The sequence below is a fragment of the Chinchilla lanigera genome, unplaced genomic scaffold (genome assembly GCF_000276665.1).
Source record: "Chinchilla lanigera isolate Chin_1 unplaced genomic scaffold, ChiLan1.0 scaffold00085, whole genome shotgun sequence".
NCBI classification, from domain to species: domain Eukaryota; kingdom Metazoa; phylum Chordata; class Mammalia; order Rodentia; family Chinchillidae; genus Chinchilla; species Chinchilla lanigera.
Window position 1 is genome coordinate 2,136,860 of NW_004955486.1, and position 12,751 is coordinate 2,149,610.

Sequence of the window (12,751 nt, forward strand, 5' to 3'; positions counted from 1 at the left end):
CCCCTGTGGGGTGGATTCTGGCCCTGGGGCCCAAGGAGGGCATGGACAGCAGTCAGCTCCGTGGTCCCAAGACAAAAAGATGGGGCCTTGACGCCTGGGCCAACACATCCTCACTGCTTGGGACATCGCCACCGGGAGAGAGCAGTGCTGCTGTCTGCGGGCCCCTCCCGGGCCAGGCCAGATGCTCACCTGAGTCAGTGAGAGCCTTTTCTGGAGACACGGAAGGAACTCAGCTCCTAAGTGGCACAGCAGGATTCAAACCCAAACCCGGGTCACCTTGTTACTGGGAGCTGGGCCCTAACCCAGCGGAGGCCTAACCCTGCAAGGATCTGGTGACACACCCCCACTCTTTCCATGTTTGACAAAAGATGGCAGACAAGACACACAGCCCATCTCGGAGTAGGTAGCGTTTATTGCAAAACGACACATTTTCAAAGCTGGGCAAGCGCCGAGGTGGCGGCTGCACTGACGGAGGTCTCGGGTTGCATCCGTGTAACTGGGTCTTTTAAGGAACTTGCTTTCCTTTTTCTGAGGTCACAGTTCTTGAACAAACAAAATGGGCTGCGTTTACCCAATTCAGAGGAGGAGGTCCCTGCGTACTCCGGGCGGACAGCTCCATTCAGTTTGAGGCCCTGAGATTTTGCTAACCCCTCACCCAGGGTCTGGACTTTACATGGGGCCTGGAGCTTAGCAGTGCACTTGGAGGGGGTTCTGTCCTTTTGAGCTAAAGCTGGAAACCACAGGTTGTATGGATCTTATCTATAGCTAATGATCAAGACAGTGGAGGAAGGAAAATGTCAGGGCTTGCTTGGCTTTGCAGTCAGCACCAGCCGCCTGCCTGCTCATGACGGCTTTCTGCCTCACAAGCGCAGTCAGAGAAAGGACGCGCACGCGCCACACCCACCATGCCCTCCTCCGCTGTGGCACTGCAGCACAGCAGGCTCAGGGGAGCCCTGCTTCCTCCGGCCACCTCAGTCCAGCCCAGGCAGTTTGGCTGAGGCTCCTCCTGGGGACTCGGGAGAGAAAGCAGTCCGGGCAAGCCAGGGGCCCATCCACCCAGGAAATTAAATATGGCTCAGGACAGTCCAGTCCCAGAATCCCCAAACTTTAATCCCCAAAGTCCCCACGGTGTGGCAGGTCCTCTGGAGTTCAGGCCTGGGCCCCTGGCACCAAGTGGCCAGGCAGGAAGAAGCACGGGGACCTCACTCTCACGCCAGCCGCTCCTGGAGCTGAGCGTGACCCGCAGCTCTCAGAGCTTGGGGCTGAAGGACCCCATCAGCTGGGGGCAGGTCCAGGAGGTGGCCACACTCAGCTGGGCTTAAGGCCTACGTGGTATAACTATGGGGTGGGAGGTAAAAAAGAAAGAGGCCACAGACCCAGCGTGGGGACCCGTGGGGTGCTCTGGAGGGACAGCAGGCCTCAGAGAGTGAGAACAGATGAGTTCATGGGATTGGGCAGCCATGGCCCCTCGGACACGGGACTCGGCAGCCCCAACCCCTGAAATGGGGACAGGAAGATAGCTCCATCCAGTAAAGGTCAGGGGTGCCCCCAGGACCTCCCAGGCACCAGGACTGTGATGTGGCCAGGTGGGGCCAGGTAGGGGGCTGTCTTCAGTACCCTCGGCCAGCTGGACCCCTGGCCTCAAGGCCTGCGAAGGGCTCTGCAGGCTCCTCTGTGGACTCAATTGTCTGGTAGGCACTGCGCTCCTGAGAAGGCCCAAGGAAGTCTGGGGGGCAGGGGACGTGGAAAGAAATGAAAAATGAGGGTGAGGAACGGGCACACGTAACTGAGCCCAAATAGATCCAGCCCCTATCCACCTGTGGTGCCATGGACGGGTGCTGCAACCTGGCACCTTGCCGTTAGCCCACTGCGACCCCCCATGTCCCTGTGGAACAGCTGCTCTTACTGTCCTCACTTTACAGGTGCGGAAAGCAAGGGTTGACGATATGGCCTAACTCAGTGGAGCTGACCCTGCGACGCACAGCGCCAGCGCCCCCAACCTCCACGCCCTGTCATGTGCCTTGCTCCTATCATCCGCTCTACACATCTGCGCGGGGACCCCAAACAAGACCCAAGGCCTGCGGGGCTGTTTTCTCACGTGTCTGATGGGCAGACTGCTCGGGGTTCCCTTCACCCCAGGACAGGTCCAGGGCAGCACTGAGGTTGGCCGGGGTGGCGGCTGCGGGCTGTGCCTGCCCTTGCCTTGTGCTCCCCCAGGTTGTGACAGCCCACCCTAGGCCTGTTTCCCCGGAAGTGACAGGCAGATGTCCACACCCACCTCCTCGCATGCCCAGAGACGGTGAGAGAGGAAGTCTCCAGGAGGACGGACTCCAGGGCCAGGCCCAGGTGGGGACAGAGGGGAGAAGCTGCCCTGGAGCCCATGGGAATTGATCACACCCGAGCCACCCTGGAAAGGTGGCTCCAGCATGAGACCGGACAACCAGAGGATCCCTGCAACCTGGTGCACAGCACCCATGTCACACTCCTGCCTGTGCCTCAAGCCCCTGGCTGCAGACAGGGGCAGTGGGCTGGGCCGCAGGGGAACCGGGAGCGGGGAGCTGGGAGCCTCACCAGAGTGGAAGTGGAGCTCGCCTCCGCGCTCACGGTACATGTGGTGCACCAAGTAGCAGGAGAAGGGCTTAAGCAGCAGGCTGAGGATGGCCATGCCGGCGCTGAACTGCTCCGTGGCTGAGTTGGTGGACCGGGGGTAGAAGATGCTGATGTGGATGATGTCCAGCAGGATGGTGGCCAGCAAGCCCCCCAGAAACTGCAAGACACCGCACCATGAGTTTACGGACACTGACACCCGTCACGGCCCCAGGTCCCCCACAGACACACCAGCTGGAAAGGTCGTCTCACGCGCTAGTGCATCCTGGGGGCTTGCTGGCTGGGGCGGGGCTGCGGGGCCATCAGCAGGCCCCGGGGTCAGGGCTTCCTCTGCTGTTTCCCCCTGGCCCGCCCCAGCTGCCTGCTGTCACCCTGGGGCCTAAGACTTGGTTCCAGAACCTGCAGTGCCAAGGTAGCTCAGGGTTCATCCAATCCGCCTCTGATAGAAGGAAACCCCTTCTCCGTCATGCCCAGAGGCAGCAACTTCCTGGCAGGAAGAGCTCATGTGAGGCGCGGGGCAGCCCCACAGGCAGTGCCGACTCTGACTTCCTGAAGCAGGAGGGCTCCCTGTTGGCCAAGTCTCCTGTCACACCCCTCGCCCTAAAAGAGAGTCCCTGGGGCAGGTCAGACCGCCGTGGGGCGTGGTGGTCTGGGCACTGCTGGGTCCCCGTTCCATGCCTGCTGGGCTTGGGGAAGGCAATAAATAGGGGTTCTCTCTAAGCCAAGGACCCAGCCACCAGCGAGACACAGGAGTTTCCGTACAAGACTCCAGAAGACAGCAAATGGGGACACGGAGAGGACAGAAGACTGGGACCGATCCAGGACCACAGTCTGCCTGTGCCCGCTCCCTGGCTGCTGCCCACTGCACTGCCCACTGCACTGCCCGCTCCTGGCTCACCATGCTTATCGCATCGATGGAGTCCCGTTGAGCCACGGCCCACACGCCCAAGGCCAGGACAGTGAAGTTGGCCCAGGAATAGGGTCCTCCAAACACCATGCTGCCCCTGCAAAAAGAAGCAGCACCATCCATGAGGCGGCCACCACCCAGCAGGTCACCTCCCTCTGGCTGCAGGTCTCAGGTCTCCCCTCAGGACAGATCACAGGCTATGGCAAACTGCCCTGGCTCCACTTCCCCATTCTTTTGTCAGAGCAGCTGCCACAGCCACTCCATAGTTCTCCCTGCTGCGACTCCTGCCCCCTACAGGTTGCTCATGGAATAGCAAGCCGTGTGTAAACTAGAGGAGGTCACTCCTGCCACCAGCCCGCTGACAACCTTTCTGGAATAAACTCCGCTCTCTGGGTGACCCACCTGACACAACCCCACTCCTGCTTACCTCCCAGCCACTGTCCGGTGCACGCTCTGCCCTGAAAGCTTGCCCCTTTGGTCCCTTTAGCCTCAGCTTAAATCTTAACTTAGACCCCTACTCCCAGGGACCCAGGTTAAGTATCACTTCCCTGACACAATGCCCATCTTGCTTTACCTTTAGGGTATTACTACGAACTCACACTGTTTACCGATTGCTTTGTTGGTTAATCCAAAGGAAATGAAAGTTAACACCTGCATGGCTCTAAGGGCTTTAAATTCACTCGCTCTTTTATGTAAACAATGACTCTAGAAAGGCGGCCTCATGGTTAGTGACTTGCCCAAAATCACACAGTAAGTGGCAGTCCTGGGATTCACATAATCTGGCTCCAGACACCAGGCATTTTCTTTCTTTTTTTCCTTTCTGCAGCACTGAGGACAGAACCCAGGGCCTCATGCCTGCCAGGCAAGTGCTTTACCCCTGGCCCCAAGTCCATGCTCCTGCCCACCTCACTCCCCCACCTCCTCTAGAGATCAGGCCCTTGGCTACTTTATTTCCCACCATGTGTGCTTTGCTTCACAGATGTGAATGACACAAAGTGCAACGCGCAGAAGCCCGTAGGAGCGATCAGTCTCTGTTACCTCTGACTACATCCGCTGCTCATCTTTTGATCTTAAGGCAGCAGGTGCCTGGGCCCCGCCAGACTCCGCTTGGGGGGTTGGGATTGACATCTGCACTTTGATCGCGAGTCCACTGCTCTCCTTACAGTTGTTCACATGTCTCCTGCACTTCAAAGCTTGCATATGGCAAACGAGCTCACTGGTTTCTAGTCCTGGTCTGGCAGGGAACTCGCCCCAGAAGTGCCACAGACAGAGCAGAAGGTGACGGTGGGGGCCAAGCTGCACTCCACCAGCCTTGGGGGACCAGAAGCATCCAAGCCTCTCCCTACCGATCCTGGGGCTCCCAGTTCTGATCCCACTCCATAAGTGGAAACCGGACGGGTGGAGGGCCTGGCCCAGAGTGGCCCTGGCTAGAACATAGCAGGGCAGCACCGACCAGGCTGGCACAGGCCAATCAAGGCTCCAGAGGACACTGCACAGAGCCAGGGGATGCGTGCATGCAGCAGTTACTCACCAGATTGTCAGCAGCCAGTGAACCAGGAGAATCACCTGTGACACAAAGGGATAGGTCTGTCAATGGGACGGAGAGGGGGACTTAAGAGCCAGAAATTACAGGGGGCCCCTGCCTGCCTGGTACCTGAGAGACCTCTACGCCTCTCAAAGAAACCAAGGGCTTGGGGTGGTGGTAAAGGAGGAGGTTCAGAAGCAGGAGGAGGAGGAGGAGGAGGAGCAGGAGGAGGAGCAGGAGCAGGAGGAGCAGCAGCAGGAGGAGCAGGAGCAGGAGCAGGTGGAGGGGAAGGAGGAGCAGGAGGAGGGGAGGAGGAGCAGGTGGAGGAGCAGGAGGAGCAGCAGCAGGAGGAGGAGAGCAGGAGGAGCAGCAGCAGGAGGAGGAGAGCAGGAGGAGGAGCAGGAGGAGGAGCAGGAAGAGGAGGAGGAGGAGGAGGAGACAGAGACGGTGGCCGCGATGAACCAGGAGCAGGAGGAGGAGGAGCAGGACCAGGACTAGGACCACCAGCAGCAGCAGCACGCTCCAGCTGCCACTTTCCCTCCTGCCTGGTCCAACACCCTGTGGGGATCTGAGGGAAATGGCAGGGTGGGGACACTCAGACCAAGACTTTGGGGCACTGGAGCTGGGGTGTTGTGGGCGGTGGAGGAAGGCAGGTATGGTGGCCAGGGAGGAAGTGTAAGGTGGGGGGACAGCGGGGCCAAGAGCCTGGATTTCAAGCTGGGGCTGTCAGGGGCCCGAGGCTTTTGTGCAGAGGGACATATTGGCCTGATTTCCGTTAAGGAAAAAGAAATCCCCATGGCTTCTCTTCAGTATCTCACTGCCCTCTGTACCCTTAAAATCACAGCCCCCTTTGCGGGCACTGGCCTCCCCTCCTGGTAATCCCAAGGCCCTGCCTGCAAAGTAAACAGGAGGGGACTCAGCTAGGGGTGTAGGGATGAGTGGGGCAGGCCAGGTGGTGGCTTGGGTGATACTGAGACTTTGGGAGACCAAGGTTGGCAGCTGCAGTGGGGCCCGGCAGAAAGGGAGGGGTCAGGCTAGCAGGGCAAGGGCTGACCCCAAGAAGGGTTTGCAGGATAGGGTGGCAGGTGCAGGAGCCATCACCACCTGTGATACAGAGCTCTGGCCAAGAAGGGAGAAGCATTTCTAAAAGTTACTCCTTACTGTGCACCTACTACATACATGTTAGGCCCTCAGTGCAGCGGGGCCTCCTCATGGCCTTTGGGGCACATATAGTACTATTACACCCATTTTACAGATGAGAGGGAAATTAAGTTGATCCACATTCCATAGACAGTGAGTGGCAAAACTATAATTCAAAATCAAACCTAATTCCCAACTCTGTGCCCTTCACCTGTACCCAGGAGGCTCAGCCTCCAGCTCAGGGGGGCTCAGGCCTCTGAGAAAAGTGGGTATAGGGTGGGGACCCCCACAGGGATATGGAGACAGGATCCTAGGCCCTTCTCTGCTGCTCATGAAAGGCATGATCTGTGTTTTCTTCTGCCATGCCAGAGACTTAAAAGCCATTTTTGCTATGAACCATGACTCTTCATGTGGGCCTACAGATGTTCAATCAGTAACTAAAAGAATGAAATGGGCCAGGGACATAGCTCAGTGGCAGCACCTGCCTGGCAAGCGCAAGGCCCTGAGTTCGATTCCTGTTACCAAAAAAAAAAGAACAAAACACGATCTTCATTTTGTGTCCTTACTACTGTAAACTCTTGGGTCAAATCTCTCCTCAGCTCTGCTAATCACTCAGGGAGCATCTAAAAGGTGGGGAACCAAGGCTGATCAGCCCTGACTTTAATAATCTCACCCCCTTCAAGATGGACGACTCCCGGATAGATAGGGACATCCAACTAAGTCCCCTCTAGCCACTGTCCTCAACCATAGACTCTCTGGAAGGGCAGGGCCCTACCTGACTGAGTCCTCCACAGACAGAGCCCATCCTTTCCTGGGAATGAGGGCAGCGCTCAGCCACAGGATGCCAGAGCCAGGGCACCAGGACCGAAGTAAGGATCAGCAGGACCCTACCCACCAGCTGATCCTAAAAATCTGCCCTCCCACCTTTGTGGGTGGGGGGTCTGAACCCCTCTATCAGAGTGTACGGCTTTTCCTATCTTTCCGCTAACTTTCCAATTACCTTTTTTTGCCCTGTGGATTTGTGCTTAAGTTCAGGTTTCCATTATTAGAAAAGGAAGGACCCAAAGCTAGCCGAAGACAGCTCCATAGTCCACAAGAAAGTCATCTTCCAGGTGCGGAAGACTGGGAAGACATTCCACAAAGCCCTAGGTGTCCAACTTTAAGGAGGTTCCGGGCTCTGAACAGGGTGGGTCTGTGTGCCTGGCACCCCGCTGTCCTCTGCCATCATTTATTATTGAGCACAGGGCTCCACTCCAAGCGCTTTCTCTGTCCAAACACACCTCACCCTGACAGTTCCCTCAGGGACTGCTATCCCCATTTTATAGCCTGGAAAACTGAGGCCCAGACCCCAGCAGCTGGTCAGAGGCAAAGCTAGGATTCAAGTCTAGTCTGGGTTGTTTGGCCACAGGCCTCTCCCCACTCTAAAGATAGGAAAGCTGAGGCAAGAGGAGGCTTCGTCTCCCATTGGTTTCCTTTCCCAGGGGTGTAAAAGAAGTGATCCAATGGTGCTGAGCTTTCTCAGCCTTTACTGTCTTTCCTGCCATCATGGGCACCTGGGCTCCCAGGAGCGTGGACTTGAGCTGCCACCCCAGGGATGCAGGATGGACACCCCTGCGACACTTGCTAGTGGGACCCACTGAGATCCCCATCCTTCAAGAAAAGGAACCTCCCTGTATTAGGGGGGTCTGGGGGGCTTCTCCAAGATGTAAAGGGCCAAGATGAAGGTGGTGAGCAGGATGCTAAACGGGATGGAGAGCACCTGGAATGTTCTAGAAACTGTAGAGCGGCCCACATGGCTACAGCCGAAGGACAGAGAGGGGAGGAGGGTGGGACAGGAAGCTGGGGAATCTGGTCTTTATCTTAAGAGTAAGCACAGCCCCTGGGTCTACACTGGTGGTTCTGGAGCTCACTGTTGACTGTGAGAAGGTGCGAAGGAGACGGCTCACACCACCTCGTTCCTCTGGAAAACCCACACCCACCCTCCCCAAGTTTGTGACTTCTTGCGAGACAGCATCACTGCCGGCTCTGGGCCCTGTACCCAGGCCACGCCCACACTAGTGTTGCAGGCAGCTGAGTTAGATAGAAATATTACAGACAGGCCGGGGATATAGCTCAGCGGCACAAGCGCCTGCCTGGCAAGCGCAAGGTCCTGAGTTTGATTCCCAGTACCGAAGGGGAAAAAAAAAGAAAAAAGAAATATTATAGGCAGTCAGACAGGGCTAGGCCCTGGAAGGAGCCGAGAGGAAAGACAAGATTTGAATTTGCTGTGGCCCAGACATCATAACAAAGGACTAAACAAATGCACCCACATACCTCCCTGGGTGTAAACATCAGGGATTGATATTCTAAATAGGTAGCAATCACCTTGAAGAATCCCCGACCCAACCCCTTACAGAAAAAGCCCCTGCACGTGACTGCTTCCCCATTTGATCCCAATTTAATCTTTTTACCTCAACAATTCTTATTGGCTGACCACAGTTTTGTCCATTTTCCCCTACCTTGAACCCGCCTCACCTCGTGGTTTTGCTGTATAAAAGTCCCTAGAAAAGACAGAGTCTTGGGTAACCCACTCGGGCCCCTCTTCCGGCCCTCTCTTAGACAGAAGCTTTCTTTACCTCAGTAAATGTATTCTGCTCTTAGAAATATTATAGACAGACAGGGCCAGGCCCTCAAAGGAGCCAGAACAGAAGACAAGACACCTTGCAACTGTGGGAGACAGGCACTTCCGCTGTGGGCCGGACCTCAAGACAAAAGATCAAACAAATGCAGCCACACACCTCCCTAGGGACGGACATCAGGGATTGATCTTCTAAATAGGTATCAATCACCTTGAAAAAGCCAGGAAGAGCCACTAACCCAACCCCCTACAGGAAAGGCCCCAATTCTAGATTCCTGTCTGCTTGCTATGTGACTCACTTCCCCATTCAATCCCAATTTAATTCATTATACCTGAACAATTATACTCGTAATCTTATTGGCTGACCATAGTTTTGTCCCACCTCAGGCCAACCTTGAGATTTCCCAGGTTTCCCACTTTGGACCCTCCTCATGTAGTGGATTTGCTTTATAAAAGTCCCTAGGGAAAAAAAAAAAAAGTCCCTAGAAAAGGCAGGTTCCTTGGCAACCCACACAGGAGCCCTTCTATGTCTTTCTTCCTCCTCCTCTCCGTTTCCTTCCCCCTCCTCTCTCGAACAGAAGCTTTCGTTCCCCCAGTAAATATATTCTCTTAACCTCCACTGTTCCTAAAATTCATTCTTCTCTTTTAGAGAACACGAACTCGTGCCAGACATCTAGCAGGTTGGGAGTTTCTTTCCCCTATATCACTAGGTCTGCACCAACAGCAGTCTCCTGGCCCTGCAAGTCCTGGCCAATTTAATTCATCCATTTAATTTTGAGATTATCACCGATGTTTCCTAAATCTGAGAGAAAACCTGAGCCATATGGTCATTTCTCTTCAGCTCCAGACAAACAAAAAAAACCCACGGACAACTACCCACCACCTGCCTCAGTTTCCCCATCTTTGTAATGGGAGGGTAACCCTTCTCCAACCCACACAGACCTAATGTGCAGGAAAGCTTAGGTGGAAACTAAGCCAAGCCGGCCCTGCCCTTTCTGGCAGCCCCGAAGAGGAGGGCCAGCAACTCACAGAGGACACAACAGAAGTGTGGGGAAGTTTCTGGAAACAAGGGACCCAGGCTCTGCGGAAGGAGGAGCAGAACTGGCCTGGGAGGGAATGGGGAGCCAGACACTTGGACTTTCACTACAGTGCCAGGCAGCAGGGTCACAAGATGCAGGTGGGGACAAAAGACAGCTAGCTCAGGCCTCACTGTGAAATGGAGTCAGCCGGACAGGGGACACCTGCCCCCCCCACCCCAGCGTTCACACTGCTGTGAACCCTGGCCCCGCAGCACCAGAGAACCATGTGGGGGAGACCCATCATAAAGCTCATGAACACAGCTCTCTGCCTGAGTTTTTAGCCCACGCAGTGTGCTACCTCCCAGAGCACCGGATCCTTTCATCAGCTGATACCCAGAGAGGTCATGACACCTACTCATGGTCACACAGCTAACAAGCAACAAAGCTGAACACAGTCTCTCTGGCCCCCAAGGCCGGTGCTCTAGCCTCCCAGTAGCACAGTCAGGATCTGGAAGAGCAAGGGAAGGGTGGATGGACAAGGGGAAGTTTAATCTGCAGAGAGGAGAAGTCCAAAAAGAAACCAAGGACCAAGACCAAAATTCTCAGCCAGGCGTGGTGGCACACACGCCCTTAATCCTGGCAGTCTGGGAGGCTGAGGCAGGACGATCACTAATTCAAACCAGGCCTGAGTAATTTAATGAGACCCCGTCCCTCTCCCCCTCAAAAAAAACGAAAAAACTAGGGTTGGGATGCAGCTCAGTGCAAAGGTCCTGGGTTCAATCCCTGCCAAGAGGACCTGTGGGAGGAAGGGCTTTAGTGGCATCCCCAGGCCAAATGCAGGTGAACACTTAGATCAACACCAGTCTAGTGCCAAGGTGGGACACGCTGGAGGGGAGGCAGGGCAGTGCATGGTGTGGTCCCTTTGGGCTACAGGATAGGCTCGCTTAGGGCCTGGCCCTTGTGCAAAGGGCCTGGGGCAGTTGCTACTCTTCAACTCTGGCTGAGCTGGATAAGGCAGAGACTCAGCCATTGCCCAAGGACTGGCAGAGGGAGAGTGGGGGTGGGTGAGACTCGGGCCCCAGGTGCAGAAGCCAGCTGCTGCTTTAGCGCCTGTGAGCGTGCATAGAGTCAGCAGCTGCCATCCACAGTTAATTCTCAATTTCAGAACATGAAGCATTCAGCGATGCCTCCAATACTGCAGGAGACATCATAAAACCCGCCGCTGACCTGAAGTCCAACTGGACGTCCTGAGTGCCACCTGGCAACCCTGGCCCCTCAGGCTCCAGCACACAGGCGCCTGACAGTGGCCGAGACCCGCCTCGAGGATGTAGGACCTTACCGCCGGAGTTCATTTTGAGCCTCGAAAGCCAGCACAGCTCACACGTGTGAACTGCGAACTTATGCACATTCATGTAAGCCACCGAGGCTGAGGTCAGCCCTGACTAACCTGGTCCCCGGAAATCCCACAGCACTGATGTCTGATCCCTGTGGATTCAAATCCTGACCCCGCCACTTATTCCCGGGGGAAGTCGGTAACCTGCTTGCCTGGTCTCTAAAGAGATGAGCTCAGGTTTCCAGTGCGGCTGTGATTAAGTCAGTGACCACACACCGCTCAGGTCTACCCAGACGCCACCTTCCCACCCAGTGCCCATGGCTCTGCCCTCACCTGGTCCTCTCTGGGCATCTATTTTAGGCAAATCCCTAGTGGCACAAAACTCTCTATTCTTAAGCCTCCTGAACCGTAATTTTTTTTAACCCAGGGCCTTTGTGCTGAGCTACACCCCAGCCCATTTTAAAATTATTTTTGAGACAAGGTCTCATTATGTACCCTGGGCTGGCCTTGAAGTGTGGTCACAAGTGTATGCCACCACATCCAGCTTGTTATAAAGTTTTTGAGACAGGGTCTTCCTACATTGCTAAACTGATCAGACCAGGCTCAAACTTGAAATCCTCTCATCTCAGCCTCCCAGGGTACGAGGATTACATGCGTGCACGCAGCCTGGACCAGCTGTCCTCAAGCAGATTTCTCCCTACACCCATTTCCTGGCTGGTCATCACCCCCTAGGTGCTGACCAACGCCTCAGGAAGGCTGGTTCTAGCAAGTGCAGGGTGATTAAGCCAGGAGACGCGCTTTGGGCAAGCTGTAGCCCAGGCCAAGTGCCGTAATTCACCTAAGGGTTAGGGGCTGGGGACTTAGCTGGGGATTTAGCTCAGCGGCACAGCGCCTGCCTGGCAAGCGCAAGGTCAGGAGTTCGATTCCCGGTACCGGAAAAAAACCAAAAAGTGTTAGGCTGCTGATTCCATTTAAACGCTAAGTCACTCAGGAGGAAAAGGGTGACAGTCTTTTTCTTTTTTTTTTTTTTTGGAGACAGGGTCTCACTATGTAGCACAGGCTGGTCTCGAACTCAGCAATCCTCCTGCCTCAGCCTCTACGCCACAACGCTGGCCTACACAAAGTCTTAAAGGAGCCAGCACCAAGACCCAAAATGGCCGGTGAAACCCAAGGTCCACACTCTCCTGGCCAAAGATTAGTCCCCAGCCCTTCGGGTGCAAAAAAAAAAAGAACAGCTTAGGCCCCGAGCTGGGCGCCGAGCTCAGGAAATGAGGACACCCCAGGAAGCCCGCAGTGTAGCCCAAGAGGACAAAACTGGGACTTTCTATTTTTAAGTAACATCTACCGCGGCTCGCGCCTCTTCATCAAGAACTCAGGACGCCAGGATCGTAAACTCTGTGCGACCACGTCTCTGGGAACATGTGATTTTCCCTACCCGTCCTGGCTCACGAGGGAGGCCCGGGATCCCACCTGGGCTCCCGGGAGAGGCCAGGCCCCCGCCGCGGCGAGGGAGAGCTGGGTGTGCAGGGGTCCCGCCCCGGCCCCGCCGCGAGGGCTGGGGTGCCCCAGCTCCGGGGGGCCCTTTCCCTCCGCGGTCGCCCCC

At 55.8% G+C, this 12,751-nt stretch overlaps 1 protein-coding gene across 1 annotated transcript in view; it reads right to left on the reverse strand.

Moving 5' to 3' along the window:
• Positions 1-389: 389 nt before the first annotated feature.
• The window catches only part of Agtrap (angiotensin II receptor-associated protein), a 12,730-nt gene continuing 368 nt past the window's right edge, over positions 390-12,751 (reverse strand). The window contains exons 2-5 of the mRNA XM_005403993.2: positions 5,046-5,080; positions 3,506-3,611; positions 2,572-2,767; positions 390-1,726 (exon numbers count right to left, since the gene is read on the reverse strand). Coding sequence (XP_005404050.1) covers positions 1,611-1,726; positions 2,572-2,767; positions 3,506-3,611; positions 5,046-5,080 — 453 coding nt within the window. The 3' untranslated portion in view covers positions 390-1,610. The remainder of the gene's footprint in view (positions 1,727-2,571; positions 2,768-3,505; positions 3,612-5,045; positions 5,081-12,751) is intronic.